The sequence below is a fragment of the Phytophthora sojae genome, assembly GCF_000149755.1.
Source record: "Phytophthora sojae unplaced genomic scaffold PHYSOscaffold_7, whole genome shotgun sequence".
Taxonomy (NCBI): domain Eukaryota; phylum Oomycota; class Peronosporomycetes; order Peronosporales; family Peronosporaceae; genus Phytophthora; species Phytophthora sojae.
In genome coordinates, this window is record NW_009258121.1 from 1,687,717 (window position 1) to 1,706,379 (window position 18,663).

The 18,663-nt window shown below is 55.8% G+C and overlaps 8 protein-coding genes across 8 annotated transcripts; 3 read left to right on the top strand and 5 right to left on the bottom strand.

Annotated features, from left to right (window-relative positions):
- Window positions 1-822: 822 nt before the first annotated feature.
- Window positions 823-2,228, bottom strand: PHYSODRAFT_355171 (hypothetical protein; the record flags this gene model as incomplete). The annotated part of the gene is made up of 2 exons (XM_009534020.1): window positions 1,799-2,228; window positions 823-1,136 (listed from the first exon to the last, which is right to left on the bottom strand). Coding segments are annotated over exons 1-2 (735 nt in total), but the record flags the coding sequence as incomplete, so codon positions are not given.
- A 651-nt stretch (window positions 2,229-2,879) lies between these two features.
- PHYSODRAFT_355172 (hypothetical protein) lies at window positions 2,880-4,683 on the bottom strand. Its single transcript, XM_009534021.1, has one exon. It carries the CDS (start codon window positions 4,428-4,430, stop codon window positions 3,303-3,305), a length of 1,128 nt encoding a protein of 375 aa, XP_009532316.1. The 5' UTR covers window positions 4,431-4,683; the 3' UTR covers window positions 2,880-3,302.
- Window positions 4,684-5,331: 648 nt separating this feature from the next.
- Window positions 5,332-6,330, top strand: PHYSODRAFT_303805 (hypothetical protein; the record flags this gene model as incomplete). The annotated part of the gene is made up of 3 exons (XM_009534022.1): window positions 5,332-5,589; window positions 5,648-6,005; window positions 6,080-6,330. The coding sequence occupies 3 exons, from the start codon at window positions 5,332-5,334 to the stop codon at window positions 6,328-6,330; spliced, it is 867 nt and encodes a 288-aa protein (XP_009532317.1).
- A 45-nt stretch (window positions 6,331-6,375) lies between these two features.
- On the bottom strand, window positions 6,376-7,497 carry PHYSODRAFT_517184 (hypothetical protein; the record flags this gene model as incomplete). Its single annotated transcript, XM_009534023.1, has 1 exon — window positions 6,376-7,497. One exon carries the CDS (start codon window positions 7,495-7,497, stop codon window positions 6,376-6,378), a length of 1,122 nt encoding a protein of 373 aa, XP_009532318.1.
- A 1,425-nt stretch (window positions 7,498-8,922) lies between these two features.
- Window positions 8,923-9,461, bottom strand: PHYSODRAFT_461525 (hypothetical protein; the record flags this gene model as incomplete). Its single annotated transcript, XM_009534024.1, has 2 exons — window positions 8,923-8,972; window positions 9,041-9,461. Coding segments are annotated over 2 exons (471 nt in total), but the record flags the coding sequence as incomplete, so codon positions are not given.
- Window positions 9,462-10,280: 819 nt separating this feature from the next.
- PHYSODRAFT_303807 (hypothetical protein) lies at window positions 10,281-11,819 on the top strand (the record flags this gene model as incomplete). The annotated part of the gene is made up of 1 exon (XM_009534025.1): window positions 10,281-11,819. The coding sequence occupies one exon, from the start codon at window positions 10,281-10,283 to the stop codon at window positions 11,817-11,819; it is 1,539 nt and encodes a 512-aa protein (XP_009532320.1).
- Window positions 11,820-12,327: 508 nt separating this feature from the next.
- On the bottom strand, window positions 12,328-13,311 carry PHYSODRAFT_517971 (hypothetical protein; the record flags this gene model as incomplete). Its single annotated transcript, XM_009534026.1, has 2 exons — window positions 12,328-13,092; window positions 13,165-13,311. 2 exons carry the CDS (start codon window positions 13,309-13,311, stop codon window positions 12,328-12,330), a joined length of 912 nt encoding a protein of 303 aa, XP_009532321.1.
- Window positions 13,312-14,690: 1,379 nt separating this feature from the next.
- Window positions 14,691-18,080, top strand: PHYSODRAFT_317306 (hypothetical protein; the record flags this gene model as incomplete). The annotated part of the gene is made up of 1 exon (XM_009534027.1): window positions 14,691-18,080. The coding sequence occupies one exon, from the start codon at window positions 14,691-14,693 to the stop codon at window positions 18,078-18,080; it is 3,390 nt and encodes a 1,129-aa protein (XP_009532322.1).
- Between the last annotated feature and the right edge of the window lie 583 nt (window positions 18,081-18,663).

Here is an 18,663-nt window from a genome sequence, read left to right on the forward strand (position 1 = left end):
CTCCTACGCTTCCTCCGACCGCAACGTGGTGCCCCTAAACGAAGTCCTGTCTGGACGGGGGTTCACCATATTTGCAACAGACAACTTTCCACTCGATGGATCCAACCAGACTTTAGGGCCTAAAGTCGACCCTAGAGAGTTTAGGCGAAAGCAACAACAACAACCAGTATAATACGTCGTTTGCTCGAAGGCCTAGTTTACAACAAAGTACTGTACACACAGAAGCAGCCACAAGAACGCAGGACTCCATGTTCGCGTGACTTTGACTTCTCACTTCACGGCTTTCGCGGCTCTTACAACGACGGCGCACTCATCGTCGCTGTTCCGTTCTGAGGACGCTCCACTCGTGGACTCAGTCGTGGCAGAAAAGGCTGTGCAACCACTCGACGAACACGATGGCGCGGTACACTGAACAGTGCGTGAGCTGGTACATGGACCTCACCGCTGTTGCTGAGGAAGACGCACCCTTCCGTCGGAATCCGTCTTGAGCAACATGCTCGAAGTGGTGGCGTTTGGGCCGCACGTTTTGTTGGACGGCGCCGGTGGTCCCCCGGGTTCAGGGGTCTGCTGTATTGTGTCACACAATACAATTTGTGTGAGCGCAGGAAACACGTCACCCTAGCGTTATAGTTGCAACCGGGGCAAGCACTTCCCGCACACAAAGGCAAAAACGGACGGCGTGGAGTCTTCGTTTTCAATAAATTCAACGACATACAGCGGCACGCTGCCCGCGACACGGTTGGTTGGGCCTAGCCTAGCGGTTACTCGTCGTCCTCCTCGTCGTCCTCCTCGCCCTCCTCCTCGAAGGTGTCGAGCGGCACCGAGAAGAGACGCATGATGGGCTTGTTCGGGTCCTTCATGATCACGTACTTGCCCTCGGGCTGCTCAAGCAGCAGCTCGGACAGCATTTTGATGATGCCCCACGTGTTGTTCTGGTTGAGCGCGATCTGCGTCGCGAACGTGTTGGGGTTGTACGACTGCATGCCCAGCACCACGTGCGAGTACGGGTCCTTGAAGTTCGAGCGCGACACGTAGCCCACCTTCATCTCGTCCACGCCGGCCAGCAGCGCCTGCGCAGTCCACTTGGCCAGCTTGTGCGAGTTGTTCTTGAGCTCGTTCGCCAGAATGGCACCACGCTGCAATAGTAAACAAAATAGCAGAAAAGTTAGTGATACTGTTGACGACAAAGCATCGTAGGGAAACATGCAGGCATGTGGAGAATATCATCGTAGTGGTGGTGTGTAAGTCTCTCCTAGCAATAAGCTCTCCTCACCATGAGTATAGGAATAGCGTATATATAAAGTTGTGGGCATTCATCGAGACCCGCACACCATCACAAACAATACAAATACAAACATGCAGAGGCGCGAGATCTGGTCCATGGTAGAATCCTCTCATCCTTTTCAAGCTTCCTCACCAACACAGTAGGATTAGCGATTCTGAAAAATGTTGTCAATCACCGAGTTTCCGAGCACCAAACCCACGCGCCCCATATATACAGAGCTGCAAGTTACTCTCATCCTTTTCACTTGTCCTCAACAATAGTGTAGGCTTAGCGATTCTGAAAAATGAATCAATCACCGAGTACTCGCAGCTCTCCCGACATACATGTATACACATACACTCGTGCAGTAGTGGACTTTCATCACATCACTTTCTCCTCATCAAGAGTGTAGGAATAGCGTATATAGAATATGCAATCATCAAGTCCAACAACCCACCGGCACATCCTCACGCAGACATACAGACATAGAGATATCCATCCACACACACAGTTCGGCACGAAGCCACAACGCACCTGCGAGTCGATCTTCTTGCGCCACTCGATGGAGCCCGGGAATTTGGGGTCGTACTCGTTGAGCGCGAACGTCGACACGTACTGCTGCGTGCCCTTCTTGAGGGACACACCCTGCACCTCACAGCGGGCCACGAGGTTAAGACCGCCGCCCAGGTCGAACTTGCGGTAGCGGTAGGCGCCGCTGGCAGGCTTCGAGTCGTCGCCAGCGAAGGGGTTGGCGTCGTCGAACTTCTTGTAGAAGGCGCCCTTGCCGCTCTTGAGCACTTGCTGCGACAGGTTCTGGTTGATCATGGTGGCCTCGAGGCTGAGGCGGTCCGGGTGGTTCATGTGCTCCGGGTCCTCCTGGTTGGGCGGCTCGGACGCGTTCTCGTTGACCGTGAGCAGGTCGAAGTTGGACTCGTCGCGCTTGTCGAAGAACACCATGTTGTTGACGCGCTGCGCCACGATGTCCCACGGGTACACGGAGCGCGTGCACGACATGAGGTGCGACAGGATGGCGTCCGTGGCGAACACAGTGGCCTCGCCCTGCTGGGCCAGCTCCTCGATGACCGGGTCGTCCGTCGTCGTGACGTAGTAGAAGTCGCGATCGTCGTAGCGGTGCACGCGCGTGTTGGAGCGGCTCGTGACGCGGTCGAAACCGGCGTCGTACTCGCGCAGCTCGCCGCACCACTTGAGGTCATCGCTCTTGGGGATGTTGGCCTGCAGCTTGGTGAGCTGCTGCATCTCGAACTGGTCGATGAGGTCCCAGCTGCTCTGCACCATGACCGACGCCACGCGGTCGACGTGCACCTCGTCGCGGCGGCCGCGGAAGTTGAGCGCGCGGCGCGCGTTGCTCAGGCGGTCCCAGCGCTTGTTCTGCTTCTGCATGCCCTTCATGCGCAGCTGCGCCGAGGACGTGGTGGGGGCGTTCGGGTCCGGCTTGTCGACGTAGCCGCCGCGGCCGCCGCGCCCGCCGGCGCCGCGTCCTCCGCGCCCGCCACGGCCGCCGAAGCGCTGCTGGTTCCACGTGGGGCGCAGGCGGTCCTCCGTCTTGGGGCGCGTGCCCTTGGACGTGTCCACCAGCTGGAACGTGGCGTCCTCCTTGGAGTCGTGCTTGTACTGGAACTCGGCGTTCACGCCCGACGGGTCGCGCGCGTAGCGGGAGCCGCGCGGCGCGTAGTTGGACACGAAGTCGGCGGCCTTGCCCAGCTTGTCGCCCTTGTTGAAGGGCGCGTAGGGGATGTTGAGGAACTGCTCGGGCAGCGCCGTGGGGCCCCAGCCGTTGGCGTTCACGTCCACGCGCGGCGTCTCGTACGAAGCCATGGTCGGAGCGTGCAGCGATCGAGGAATGATACACACCAGGTCAAGAGGGAAGGGGAGCTCGCTGCGCACCAGTCAACAGACGTGTGTTTAGTGTGTACGTATTGTGTACGTATTGTGTGATGTACATGAATGTAGCCATGATGTGGTACGTGAGAGGACGTTGAAGTCGACGAAAGTGGACGTTATCGTGTTAACCTTACACTTACTCGACGGCTTGCACTTCTTCCGGGGTCAGGGGCGCGGCGTTTGGAGCGGCGTAGTCGACGTCTTGGAGGTACCAGCCCACGCGCGCGGCGATCTTGTCGTGCGCCCACTGCAGCTGGGGCGAGTCTCGCTCGCTCGGGTAGTACATGTCGGCGCAGTGCGCGGTGCCTTCGATGAACACAGCCTCGGCCGAGAACGAGTGCAGCTTGGTCGAGTTCTGCACGGCCAGCGCGTGCCACGGGTCGATGGTGCCACTCGGGAACGTCACGCGCTCCACCTCGATGCCCAGCGAGCCGTAGTCGAGGTTGGCGCCGGCCACGTCTGGAGCCACGTTCATGCCGTACACGCGCTTGCAGATCTCCGTGCCGACGTTCGCCTCCGTGACGGCTTTAAGCGCGTGGAAGGGGGAGCGCACACTCGTCGTGGTCTGGAAGTAGCCGAACTCGTTGCACGTCTGGTACACCCACTGGCGCGCGCTGCTCTTGCCGTCGAACTGGTCGCGGCTCAGCACCTCCACGGTCCCATTAGCTGCACCCTCGAACTTCGAGTCGAGGCAGTCGCCAACGCGCGTCTTCTCAATGAACGACGCCAGCTTCTCCACTGCATCTCCAGGCTTGGCGAAGTGCTGGCAGACCTCGTCCAGCGTCATGACTCCCTCGTGGATGGCATTGTACTGAGCAATGTCCTGGAGCGCCCCCATCACCGACGTCTCGAACACCGAGTCGTCGAACTCGTTGGCCATCGGGTAGCACGGCTTGAAGAGCTCGTCCACCTTGCCGCGGTCTTCCTTCCCGCCGTCCATGAGCTGTCCGAGCTGCGTGATGGCTTGCTCCACTTCATGGTAGCACTCGCCTCCTCCAAAGTACCTCAGTCCGTCCCCAACGACTTCCATGTACTCGTAAAAGTCCGTCTTGGCATGAACCGGCGCAGAGCTCGCCACGGTTCCAGCAAACAGCGCCGGGTATTTCAACCTCACCCACGCCGCCAAGTTGCCCGGGTAGCTTCCTCCAAAGGCCACCCACTTCTCGTCTGTGAGCCCGTACTTGTCTGTCACGAAGGCGTGGAAGTGCGCCAAGTCGGCCAACGCCTGCTCGCTGGAGAGATACTGCAGATTGGGCAGACTCATGTCCTCCGTCGGGTACGACTTGCCATAGAACCGATGCTCCAGAGCGAGCAGCAGCGCTCGGTGCTGCTCTGCCAGGTAGTAGATGAAGGTGCGGTTGGTGATGGCCTTGGGGCCCAGTGGGCCCTCTCCTCCGATGTAGAGGAAGATCGGGAACCCGTGGCCGCCCCAGAACTCCTCGTTCACCTGGTACCTCTGCTTCCACGTCGTGCGCTTGGACACGGGGGCGAAGTGGTCCAGAATGGCTTCGGTGAAGTAGTCCTCCTGGATGGGGAAGTCTACCGGGTCGTCCTCGGACTGGTGCACGTCGAACTGTACGAAATACTCGTGGCCGCGGAAGTCTTGAAGGCGCTGTAGATTGTGCGCTCGCTCCGCTGAAGACTCGGCCAACACCGACGACAGACAGACGCACGCAATGATGCAGAGGAGAGAGGAGAACCAACGAGGCGGCGACATGGCTGCAACGCGCTGGCAGGCGGGGGGAGGAGGGTCTCGCTCGGCTGAAGAATGATGCAGCGGATCCAAGAATGATACGCATCCTCCTCTGCCCGTGACTAGCATCGAATATGACGGGTGTAGCCATCTGACAGCTTCAACTTGGAGGAATCTACTTTAGTGTGGAGGACCAAGGAGCAGACATGTTCTGTGCTGAAGGTGACGAAACTAGGGCTATTGTCGATGTCACCATAGGATCGAGTGTATCATGAATACCCGCTTAAAATCCGGGCTATGAGTCTATTACAAGAGTTTCCGTTGAACTGGTACGTGCACTTTCTTCCTCATTGCTGGCAATTCAACACCTTCGCTGGACTCTCCTCTAATTCTGGTCCGGTTCGAAGATAAGAAAGGGGGTACGCACAAGTTGTTCGGCCACACAATTCTTCTTGCACATCTCCCGTCAGCCATGTCGAGTCGACATAGAAACCAGGGATCCTCTCGCATTGTGGCAGGCGCTACCGGTACTAGCCGACAGAGCTCTTCTCGCACTACAACAGGCCTCACTCGACAGAAGTCGGCACAAGTGCTGAAGAAGTATGCGTCAACGAGGAAGTTCGGCCGCCGACATGAGCTGCAGCGAGAAGATGAACACCTCCACAACACAGCGATCGTCGTCTATTCCAAGCGAAACCCGGACGAAGAGGACACTGTCATGTCCGCACAGGTAAGCGAATGCTTTAGACTGGAAGCTGCAGCAGCTCGAGCTAACTGTGACGTTGTAGTGGCGGATATCGGAGGCTCTGGCTTACGAAAAGTCGATCGCCCGGCGACTAGCAGCTTTCATCAACCGCAAACTCGGAACAACTTCTTGTCACAACCCGACCGTCATCTTGGACCACGTCCTGCTGGGTAGCCGCGAGAACGCTGAAGACAGTCAACTGCTCAACTTTTTGGGTATAACGCACATCTGCAACTGTGCCAAGCAGGTGGGGAATAGCTTTGAAGGCGAGTTCATCTACCTCAAGCTGAACCTGAAGGATTCCCAGGACGAAGAACTGATCCCCCACTTCCAAACAGTAGCTAAGTTCATTAAACGCGTCGAGAGACTGCGAGGCCGTGTACTCATCCACTGCATTTCCGGTGAGCAAGCTCATCTGAAGTGCCCGCAGTCCTCGCTCCACTCACACTATTCGTGATTCTCCACTGTTTCGTAGGTGCTTCTCGTTCACCGGCACTATTGGTAGCCTATTTGATGATTGACAAGGATATGTCGTTGCTGGACGCGTACAACATGGTGCGGCGTAAGCGCCACATTGTACAACCGAATCAGGGCTTCCGACTTCAACTTGCCAAGTACGAACTTATGCTGCATGGCGCCTCCTCTGTTGCAACAACCCCCGACAAAGACTGGAACTTCTACGCTTGGAACGAGGTCAAAAACGAAAGACCTGTTCGTCAGAAATGAGCCCAAACGGGAGTACCAAGCTTGAGGAGTGAGCCTTGCTGTGCCTCAGTTTCCGTCTGGAAAAGTCTCCTTCAGCTCAAACCCGTAGAAAAAGTTTGTCCGGGTGCCTAGCAAACACCAATTATCGATCAGAACCGGCGAGCCAAACAGCGGGCCAATCTCGCTGTTGTCTGGTTCAGTTGATGCTTTTCCAGACGGGTCACAAGTCTGGTAAATGATGTACCCCGTGCTTTCATCGCAGAAGTACAGGTGGCCAGCTGTCGTCGTCACGCAGCAGACCAAAGGCTCGCCGGTGGTGTCATTCAGGCGAAAGACTGTCGGCGAGGCGAACACAGCACCATGGAGATTGGTGGACCACACGAGCTTTCCACTATGAGAGTTCACTTTTCGCAGCATGCCGTCATGTGAGCCAACCACTGCAGACCCAGTACGATAGACGCAGGGCGAGCTGAAGATCGGCTTTTCAGTTGGAAGCCGCCACTTAATGTTACCGGAATTCATCGATACTCCATAAAGGCCACCATCAGCACAACCCGCGACGAGTATCTTGGATTCAGGGTCGGCGTTTAGTCCAGCAAATACTGGGGCTGGTAGCTGCAATTTCCACTGTTCCTCGACGTCGTCGCCAGTGGAGGAAATAAACTGAAATGCCTCGATATTTCCACGGGTTGTGGCAGCAAAGAGCTGCTCTGACCAGCCACAGTAAAGCGGAGTTGAGAAAATACTGCCCTGAAGATCGATTGCCCACTGTTTGTGCCCAGTTGCAGCGTCCAGACCGTATAAATTGCCGTCGTATGCACCGAAAACTACCAGCTTACGATAATCGATCACAAGTGCCGAAGATTTTATCGTTTCCTTAGCACGGAAAGTCCAGCGAGTGTCTCCTGACTGCAGCTCCAGGGCATAAAGTCTTCCTGCGTAGGTCCCTACGTAAACAAGTCCGTGCTTCACACTGAGCGCAGCGCTTGCTTCAATTCGATCGTCTAGCGTAACTCGCCAGATCTCCCTCCCATTATCCTGCACGTCGACGCAGACTAACTGGGAAGAGTGAGAGCCGACGATAGCCCAGGTGGAACTGACTGCACCATTGACGTCGTGACGCTGAATTACCAGAGGAGACGCATCGATACACTTCTCCAAATCAACACGCCATCTTCTTGTCAGCATCCACGACGTGCTCAATGACTGCGGGCAGGCGTAGCAACTCGGTATGAAAACGCCGTTGATGCCCAGGGAGGATTGGTTGTAACGCGATAGATAAGTCAGCGCACCAGGGCAGCGTTTTTCATCGGCGCTTGTAGCAATGTCCGTCACCAGCTTCCGCCGCTTGGTCGCACTACCAGCCTGAGAAGCAGTCTTCCCGGCTATAGGGGCTTTATCACGGTGATAAACTCCATGTCGAGTCGAATCAGGGAAACGCTTTACCCCGGTATTCTCTTTCCATGAATGTAAATTAGATAAAACTGCTCCAATTGTCATCCCGAGCTATACAAATGCGACACCAATGAGTGGGTCAGTACAATATTCAGCTGGATCTGACAGAAGAATTAGTACAGGACGTACCAATTCGTGGCTTTTGACTGAATGCGCCCCAAAGATTTTATTGAGCTCGTACACAATCAAGGTAGCCAGCAGCGAATTTGCGCCAAGTTCACCGAATGTCCGAGCTTGAACCTCATCTGGAATCTCACCCTGAAGCTCAACATCGAGGGTTTCCTTCAGTATCGTCGCAAGCATCTTCTCAAGCGTGCTTGTTGCATTTTCATTGGTGGTCGAGCCTTGCATCGAACTGTTGCTACCTCCAGTGTCATGAATGAGAAGTTTTTCCAGCGCTCGACGGTCAATCTTCCCGTGCGAAAGCCGTTGCACCGCATCGGTAGGCACCACAAACACTTGATGTGGAGTATGTGATGCTCCATAGTGCTCTGCAATCCAAATATTCAGAGCTTTCACGCGAGGATATTGAATAACCGAGGCGTTGACCATGTCGTCACGAATGATGCAAGCCACTATAACCTGTTGAAGTATCGCGTGCTTACCTACCTCCTTTGTCGTCGTGAAAGCGATCACCTGCATGTTGGTCAAATCTGGTGAATCTGGCAATCTCTTGGTACCGGGAGCATCGGCATCTGTCGTTTCTCTTAGTGCGGCAGCCACTGCACGCTCCACGGCCTCCAAGTAAACTCGCTGTCCGTGAATTTTTACGGCATAATCCGCTCGTCCACAAAAGTAGAGGCGTCCTTGAATTACAGAGCAGACATCTCCTGTGCAAAACCATCGCTTTGAAGCCAAGAGTTCATTGTTGCAACTCTCCAGCAGCTTGTCTGAGGTTACGAACGCGTCTTCATCGTGGTTATTGATGTAGCCAAGCGATACAAGTGGTCCAGACACATAAAGGATTCCCTGAACAGCCTCAGGAGTAGTCTCTCCGGACGGAGGCCACACAACTGTAGAGGTGGAGCCACTCAATTGAGAACTATCGCTTGATACCAGTAGCAGAGATGTTTCCTCACCACCCACGACTCCATTGTTACTTAGATTAGCAATAGGAACACCACGTTCCTGCCATTCAGTCATTTGAGCAGAAGTCAATGGCGCATTCAACTCCATGCACGTCACGTCGCCGCTCATTTCCGTGCTGCCTGCAAACGCACGGTACGAATTAGTTCCATTCAGTTTCAGATAAAGAGAGAAAGAGTGTCCTGCGTACCGTAAAGATTCAGAATGGTCACGTCTGGTAAGGCTGTCGTAAGTTCTTGAACGACACGCAAGGAGAGAGCTTCCCCACTGCTCAAGATATAGCGAAGTCCGGTCAACTTTTCCTGCCGATCAGTCTCTCTTGTTTGCAAGAGCAACATCGCCAACACGCTCGGGACAGCAGTGAACCGTGTAATGCGCTCGGTGCGCATAACTTCCAAATACCGCGCTCTATCATCGAGGACGACACTTTTCGCAATGCCCTGGTCTGCGGAAATACCGTCTTGATGTCGGCGTGGCTGTTGGATATGAACCAGAGGCACGCGCTGCAAGAACGCACCGAGTATTTCCCATACCGAGTCCACAAACGAGAGCTTCGTAGCCCGCAGCACTCTTTCACTGTTGTTGTCCGCAAACGGATACGCCGTCCACATCCATTCCAATCGAGTCCAAGCTCCTGTGCGCGTTCCCAATACGCCTCGAGACTGTCCTGTCGTTCCCGACGTGAAAAGCACATACAGCGGCGCGGCAATAGCCTCACCATTCTTCTCCGCTGTCACTTTCCGTCGCTGCAGCGATTCCTCTCGCTCAGACTGAAAGAACTCATCCGGAAACACCAGCATTTGCATAGGCTGGAACGGGCTCGTCTTCAAGTCGACGGTTCTCAACTCTACGACCCCGGTCACTTGGCCATCGCTCGAGGCAAAGAACTTCACCAGTGGACTGCACGCAGTCGTCACGAGGCGCTGAATCCCCGCACTTCTGACCATCTCAAGCTGTCGAGCGACTGGAAGCTGAGCATCCACGGGCACATAGGCCCACCTTCTCTCCTCTGCCAGCAGCAGCATCAACGCCGTCTCCTCAACCGAGAACGGCGTCACATTGACCCCCACGGCCCCCCACTCGTCCTCTCCAAGACTCAACGCAGTCTTCACCTCCCGCTGCCATGTTCGCACCTGCAAACACGAGACCTCCTCCCTCCCTCCACCACTGCAAAAGCTCTGGATCAGCGCCACCGCCTCGTCCTCCGCGTGCAGCGCCCAGAACCTCCGCAGACATTGACACAACCTGCTCATTTATTGGCTCGGAGCGTGTGGCTCGAATCTCGGGTCGGGAACAGCTACGATAACGCTCCACATACATCCACCCAGTTTGCACACGTCGCAGAGGAACATAAAACAGCATCACCCTTCGTGATCCGGAGACGGACGAACAGCCCCATCAGACCGAGATATCCCTCCTCTGCTCTGATCATGGACGCCGAGCAGCTCCCCTTGGTGCACCGCGACGGCTCTGGCCCCGGCGCTGGAGCCAGCAGCAGCGACTCGCTGCAGCAGCAGCTCTCCAGCTACCACGAGCGCCAGCGCGCGCGCCAGAAGCGGCGCCACCGCTCCAAGACTGTGGGGCGCGCCACCGTGGGCTTCCTGGCCGCCTCGCTGCTCGCGCTGCTTCTGGTGGCGCTCTCGTGGCCGGCGCAGCGCAATGAGCGCGCGCTGGAGCTGCGCGCGCTGCTGGACGCCTACGAGCACGCGCGCAACTTCTCGGGCGTCGTGCGGCTGAGCCACAACGGCCAGAAGAAGCTACAGCAGGCCATGGGGCTCGCCAACGTGCCGTTCGCGCAGCCCATGCACGAGCACAGCGTCTTCCCCATGGGAGCGCACGTGCAGCTGCTCACGGCTGTAGCCATGTACCAGCTGCAGGAGAAGCGTGTCGTGGCGCTCGAGCGGCCTGTGGCCGAGTATCTGACGGTCAAGGACTGGAAGGAGTTCGGACTCGAGAGGAACCAGACTGCGTGGTGCCCCAAGGTCGGTACGGCCGGCGACTGCGAGCAGGTGACGTTCCAGCACTTGCTGTACATGGGCTCGGGCATCCAGAGCAGGGAGACGACAAGCGTGCAGACGTTGGAGACGTTGGGGTCCTTCGGTCGACAGGTCGGACATTTCATCGACGCCCCGCTGGCGTTCAAGCCCGGCACGAGCTACAAGTACGCGGACGAGAACTACGTGCTGCTTGCGTACATGGTGGAGAAGCTGAGCGGACTGTCCTTCGGAGAGTACCTGGACAAGCACGTGTTCAAGGTGCTGGGCCTGAAGCTCACGCGGTTCGATCCGTACGCGGGGGCTCTGGGAACTCGACATGGACTTGTGGACCAGTACGTGCAGTTCTACGCGCATCGCAAGCCGAACGTCAGTGAGAGTGAGAGTGAGAGTAGCAGTAGCAGCTCGAGTGGACCTGACCAGATCGCGGAGAAGCATCTGCATCACATGGCGACGGGATCGTGCGCCATCTACCAGGGACTCGACAACAGTCTTCACGGGTTGCAGTCCACTGGCAAGGACATGCACAAGATCTACACGGACCTCTTCCACGAGCGCGGCCACCACTCGAAGCTTCTGATGCCCAAGTCGATCGAGCAGATCCTCAACACTCGCAACCCAGAGTTCCCCGCGTTTGGGCAAGGAATTGGCGTCGATTTCGAAGAGACCCCTCAACCAGCGGCGTGGCCCGCAAAGATCGCGTTCTGTGGTCGCACGGCCTGCACGACGACCTGCATGGCGATGCAGATACCCGCAGCCAACATGTCCATCGTCGCCAGCGCGTTCAGCAACGACGTGCGTCTGTACTTCCCGACTGTCGACGCGTTCCAGGTGTACACACCGCGTGATTTCCTCGATAAGCGCGATACTGCAGTCGACAAGAACGCGTTCAAGAAGAACGACGGTGAGGTGAACACGTTGGCGTGGAGCTTGCTGCAAGTTTTTCTACGATACTACGCAGCCCCCGATAAGTGAAAAAGGAAAGCTCACGAGGTGCCCCTGCGTAAACTAAAGCTTTTAATGAGGTGCCCTTCAGATGCCCCGTATAATCTAGCTACCGTACAAGCATATGTAGTTACCATGATGGTATCCTCAAAATGAGCTTGACGAAATGGATGTAGCCCTTGTCAAGTAAAGCGAGGTAATGGTGCCTGAGAGAAGCGCAGGACAAAATGACCATAGCACGCCAAAACATACACTGTACAGCAACAAATGGCTTCAATCGCAAGGAAACCAAATGTGCGGTCGGGTATTGGCGGGTCGTCATGAATGTATCTCTCTACCAACTGTAGTCAGTGTCTGTGGCCTTGAAAAGTTAGGTGCTGGGCAGTTGGTGCTGAAACTCCGGTACGAAGGCTACCATATCTCATTAGACTTTTAGTTCACAAAGGGGTACCCCATTAGGACCCAAGTAAGTGGGTTAACCTCACCGGCCCAAGTAGAAAAATACTACGTAGTATAATACACGTTAGGTATCTCCTCATTACATGGATGTGCTACCAGTAGCCGCAGCACGTCTTGCTGTCGCCAGCATGGCCTCCCCGACCTTCTCGACGCCATTCCGGATTCGCTCCACCACGAACGGCGGCATGTAAATGTCGGATTTACGGATCCGCAAGCACCACCAGCGAGTGATAACCACCATGGGCTCCCCTTCCTCGGACTGGTCCATTGCGACCATCGTGATCTGCGTCATATCCTGCCTCACACGGGTCTCTGGGCGATACGGGAACAGTTCGTCTTCGTCCACCGCATCGCAGATCATAAATCCAAACTCGGGCTCGCCACTTCCGGGTGGACCCGCGGGGCGGTACTCCGCAAAGGCGACGTTGTTTGTGTCTGTCTGTACCATATCGCCGACTGTAGCTACAAGACGGTGTTGTGCCACGGGACTTCCTGGGATGGCGTCGTCATTCTCGCGCACCGTGATGTCTCCTACCACCTCGGAGAGGCTGATCTCGATATTGTAGACGAAGAACTGGAGCGCGTCTATGATCGCCTTGACACTGCGCCCCCCCGGCAGCGGCGTGATCTCGAAGCGGGTTGACACGAGGTCGCCGTTCGTTGCTTCGTACTTCTTACGGTCGCAGAATTCCGCCGTGGACATGTAGTGCTGGTGTCTCTGCTGCATGAAATGATGACCAACCTGCAGCCGGTCGTTCTTCATCTTCAACAGTTCGGCCTGGCGCGCGAATGGATCCTTGCTCAGGCGTGCCGGTAGATCAAAAGGCTCTGTTGAGTTGTCACGCTGTAGGTAGCAAGGTGAACGACCAAATTAGACGCCGCATGCACCATAGGCTCCTCCCAGGGCTGAACGTACGAAGAATTGCGTGACCATGGACAAGGTGCTTGCAAACGAGAGTCGCTGCGAATGAAGGGCATGGCGCATGTTTTGGTTGACGTTTTCGCGCTCGATAAGCGCCTCTCGCTGCTTTAGAATCTCATTCCGGTAGGCGTAGTACTCCATCTGCTTCTTCAGTCGCTTCATCTCATCTGTCAGCTCCTCGATCTCCGTCTGCACAAGGACACCACTCAGTACGCAATGTAAACAGCAGCGGCAGCAACTGTAAGAGTAACAGCACTCACTCTCCGGCGAATGTACGTCCGGATTTTGGGCTTTGGGGGCTTCGGCTCCCGCTTCTTCGTCGTGCGTCGCGGCCGCTTGGCCGGTCGAGCGACAACGTCAACATCCGGTCGAAGTTCATCGAGCGACGCAGACACGTCGCTGGCTGTAGATGCTGCTGGCGTTACAGGCACGGACGTGGAAGGCTCTGAGGCTGAAGCTGAGGCTGGAGGGCTGCTGGCCATGGCGGCGACCTGCTCAGCTCGAAGCTTACTTTACTCGAAGGACTGCCCGTTGCGCACTGGAGGCACGGATCAAGCGTGACGTAACTTTGATGAGCATCATCATGTGTGTACCACCCAAATAACCTCATCTTCAAGCGAGGTTTTATCGTGGAATCCCACCTTGTTTTGAGAAAAGCTGTCACGAATACGGTCCTTGAGCATAAACAAACGTGTTCAACGAAAGCGAGTTTGCATCGAATCGATATTCGTGGCCTTGAATCAAGCCCCCGGCAGTCTGTAACGCAACGGCAAAGGCGCAAAGTGACTCTGCCTAGACGGGGTGTGTTGAGTTCGAGAAGGGTGCTTGTGAGACGGCGACAAAACGAGCGAGACATCTGCTAGTTGCGACGGAGACGGCGGCTCTGCAGCTGGTGTACGTTACTTTCTCTCTCAGCGAGAATGGTGGATGGGGGGGGGGTCTGGTTCGAACTTCAAATGTACTTCCGGGGAAAACGACTACAGCTGTACATGTAGCTATGTACTCATCCTACTGCAGCCTCGCCTCGCCTGCATACAACCAGTGGACTTCGCGGCACACCGTTGACTACCTTTGAGCACCTGGGCTGTATCATATCGCTACGTGCACAATAGGATAACACAACGATACCAGCAGGCTGCTGGTGCAACCAGCAATGACGAAGATATCCTTCTGTTACTAGGGATTATACATGTATCGTGCTGCATTCGACCGTATCGAGCTGAGTACCAAGTACCTAGCTATTTGTGATGATGATACAAACTGTACCGAAGAGTCCACACCTTGGGCTTGGATGGGATAGGAAGGATCGACTGCGTTGCTCTACCGGTAAAGCTGCACCACTCCCATTTATTCACCTTTTTATCATTGCACTCTTTCTTTCTCGTCCTCGACGTCATGCTAAAACGAATGGACAGAAAAGCTGCTCCAAAACCTAACCTTTGAAACCAGGACCAGTCATATGCTACGGTATCAACTCTCCTCAATCCAGGGACAGTGGTGGCTTGACGTGGTAATGCACCATGCAGACCGCACGCCGGCCGGAAGCTTCGTTCGGGGACGTCCTGGACGGCGCCATATCGGACGTGGTGGACCACCGCCAGGACAAATGGTACGGCGTCTTCATGCCGGCGTTGCGCACCTTCCACTCGCATTTCGGTCACACGGAGGTGCCCGAGGAGTTCGTGGTGCCGCATTCGACTTCGATGTGGCCGCGACCCACGTGGGGGCTGCACCTCGGCCAGATCATCAGTCGCAGCCATGACACCAAGAGGCTTTACAGGGAGCAAGTGGAGGCGTCGCAGCTGGACCTGCAGAAGTTGGGCTTCACCTGGAAGGTGACGAATGCCGCGGATCGGTCCTGGAGGCACCAGGTGCTGCCGGCGTTGCGCGTGTTCCACCAAGAGCACGGCCACTGCAACGTCAAGAGCAGCTTCGTGGTGCCCGAGTGGGATCCGTGGCCGAAACAGTCGTGGGGATTGAACCTCGGAGCCATCGTCAAGCGGGTTCGAGCGGGGAAGAGCTACGCCGACCAAGCGACTCAAGACAGTGCGGTGCTGGAGAAGCTGGGGTTTCTGTGGGACCCGAGGGATGTCGAGTGGCAGGAGTGTATTCTACCGGCGCTGGTCACGTTCGCGGATGAGTTTGGGGAGGAAGTGCCGTTGACGTCGGACTTTGTGGTGCCGTCCGAGCCGCCGTGGCCCAAGCAGACGTGGGGGCTCGAACTCGGATTGTTCATGAGTGACGCGCAGAGGAGAGAGCAGTACTTTGTGCAGATTATCAAGGACGCGCATGTGTTGGATGAGTTGGGCTTCGAGGTGAGCTTATCGGACACGACTTGGGGGCGACAGGTGGTCCCGCTCCTGACGATTTACTCGACGATTTACCCGAACCAACTGAAGCTTGCGGAAGATTTCGTAATCCCGCACAAACAACCTTGGCCCAGGAAGGTGTGGGGGCTGAAGCTAGGCGAAATCGGAGCGCAGAATGCCATGCGCTTGGCTGATGCGGAGCTGGAGTGGAAAGAATGGAGAGACTTGCCAGAGACTGTATCGCCCGTGTCGGAGAACAGAAGTCAGCAGTGGAAGATCCGGATCTTCCCAGCCTTGGTCACGTTCGTCAAAGTGTTCGGAGATTGCCGACTTGGCGGCCACTTCACCGTTCCGTCTGAAGATCCGTGGCCAAAGCCCACGTGGGGGCTGCGTCTTGGCGCTGGAATTGCCGACTATTATAAGAATGGGACGTACTTCGAGCAACTCGGACGAGACGCAGATCGCTTGGCGCTACTCGGATATTCCTTCAGGGTATCAGAGACTCCGTGGGAGCAGTACGGCGCTCCGTTACTTGAGACCTATTCGACTATCAACCCGTGCGTTGTGGTGCCCGAGAACTTCGTGATCCCATCTCAAGCTCCGTGGCCAGAAACAATGTGGGGCGTCAAGTTGGGGATCCTGGTGCGATGGAATTCCCAGCTCATGACCTCAATCGAGAATGAATGGAGGGCGCAGGTGCTGGCGGCGGTCGAAGTTTATCGAACGGGGTTTGGAGACGTGCCTATCGGCAAGAAATTCGTGATCCCGTCGCAACTGCAATGGCCGAAGAAGACGTGGGGTATGGATCTGGCACGGATCTTACATCGTTTGCATATCGGGGAGTGTTACGACGGTCATGGGGCTCTAGCAAGGAACTCGATAGCTAGGCTAAAACACCTGCTGCACCGTCGTCGGGATGAAGCTTGGGAGTCAATATTCACGGCCCTGCAGGCATTCACCAACAATTACGGACACTGCATCGTAAAGCCACATTTCGTTGTTCCGACCAGACCTTCGTGGCCAAAGGCGGTGTGGAATTTGCAACTAGGGCAGATCGTCGAGAAGATGATAGCAACCGGCAACTTTTTCTCGTACGCTGGACGGACTGCCAACCGGTTGAACAAACTCAACTTCAGTCTGACGCTGTCGAGCTCCGCGTGGGAGAAGAAAGTCGCTCCTTTGATCGCCACTTTTGCTAATCTCCACCCTCGAGACGCCATCCCACGAGCGGCTGGAGGTGGCTTCTCAATCCCATCGGAGGAACCGTGGCCCGAGAATGTCTGGGGAGTGAACCTCGGAGCTGTCGTGCAGTGGAATTTGAAGCGCTTGGAGACCATTGAACGGGACTGGAAGGCTCAAGTGCTACAGGCGAACGAAGTGTATCGATACGAGAACGGGAACAAGGTTTTGCGGGATAAATTCGTGGTGCCCTCTCGATCTCCATGGCCTTCTAAGACTTGGGGGCGCGAGCTTCGGCACATTTTGACGTGCGTTCAGATTGGGCAGCACTACGGGGGACACATTGCTCTCGCCAACTTTCACTCGAACGACGCCTGCGTCGTCGCTAGTCCACAGAATGAGCAGCAGTGGAAGGCGGTCATCATGCCAGCTCTTCACACGTTTGCCACAGTCTTTGGACACTGCGCAGTTGAAGAAGACTTTGTCGTTCCCCCTCTTTATCCATGGCCAAAGTCTGCGTCCGGGGTGAATCTAGGCAGTGTCGTTGCAGCTATGGAGAAGCTCGGGCTCTACTTTGCCGAGGTGGGGCTCAACGCCGATCGACTGGAGACTTTCGGCTTCAGGTACAAGTTGGCCGATGCGCCGTGGCAGGAGCACGTCGCCCCGTTGCTGAGTACATTCGCGTCTCAGTATCCTCACGAGATTCTTCCCGAAGACTTTGTGATTCCAGCAAAGGACTCGTGGCCCCAGCAGTTCTGGGGGCTGAGGCTTGGCAAGATCTTCATGTGGTCCTCTCGATACGTCTGGAATCACAACTACGGAGCGAAATGGACAGAGCGCGAGATGCCAGAGAACACAAGTCTAGCAGGAGAGTATGGCTACTGCCGCGTTGCGTCTAGCTTCAGGGTCCCCAGCGAACTTCCGTGGCCTAAACAAATGTGGGGGCTGCGGATGAAGACGTACCTCCGTCAGATGAATCAAAGCGGCGACCTGTTCATCCCTGGCGGACTTCAACGCGCCATGATGAACGAACAGCAGTTCGGCTTCGTCTTCAAACTCGCTACGGAGGTTTCGTGTGGAATGCCCCAACGCGACGAGTACCGAGCAGATGAAGAGCAGATCGAGCGTATCAACGTTGAATCAGAAGAAGAGGAAGAAGTTGAGCCTGAAAGGTTACTGGGCAAGCAACAGCTACCCAGTGCGTTCTGCAAGAAACGAGAGGGCTGGGTGGGCAGCTACTCGCCCAAGGCTCGCAAAGCTCGAGTGGAGAGGTTCTTGAAGAAGCGGCAGGAGCGCGTGTGGGTCAAGGAGGTCAAGTACGACGTGCGTAAAAGTTTTGCAGACACGCGACTGCGTGTCAAGGGGCGATTTGTGACTCGAGAAGACGAGAAAACTATGCGGGAGCTGCTCAGCTTCACGTGATCCGATCTACAGTATGAATGAGCTCAAACGAACTTCTCATGTACCAATAAAACGTGACATACGATTACCATTTACATGTAGCTGGTGTTTCACCAGCTAGCGTACTACTACGCCGGTGGTGAAGTATTACGCTTGTTCCTGAATTCTGTTCTTTTGAATCGAGGGGATTGGGAAGCTTGGACTGGACAACTGGGCAACAGATCTCAAGCTGTATCGATTACTTTCCTGCATTCTATGCCGCACAAACGCAAGCAGAACACGTGTTGCAAGTGCTAAAGGCATGATTCGAAGCTACCCAACCGCGGCGACCTTCGCAGCGTCGGCACCCGCGACACCGGCCACGTCTTCATACAGTGATGCACTTGATTTGTCTGATGAAGTCGAGTCACCACGCTCAGAGCCTGCGGCTGAAGCCGGTCCGCCTTTGAAGCGAACACGACGGACGGTCAAGAAGCGAGAGCCCAAGCCCAAAATTCGGACGTATTACCGACGGAAGGTGAGAACTATGTCGGTACTTGCATATCGGCCGTCTACCAGCACGTTCTAACTGCTGCAGGTAGACAGAGATCGAGGAGCTCACAGA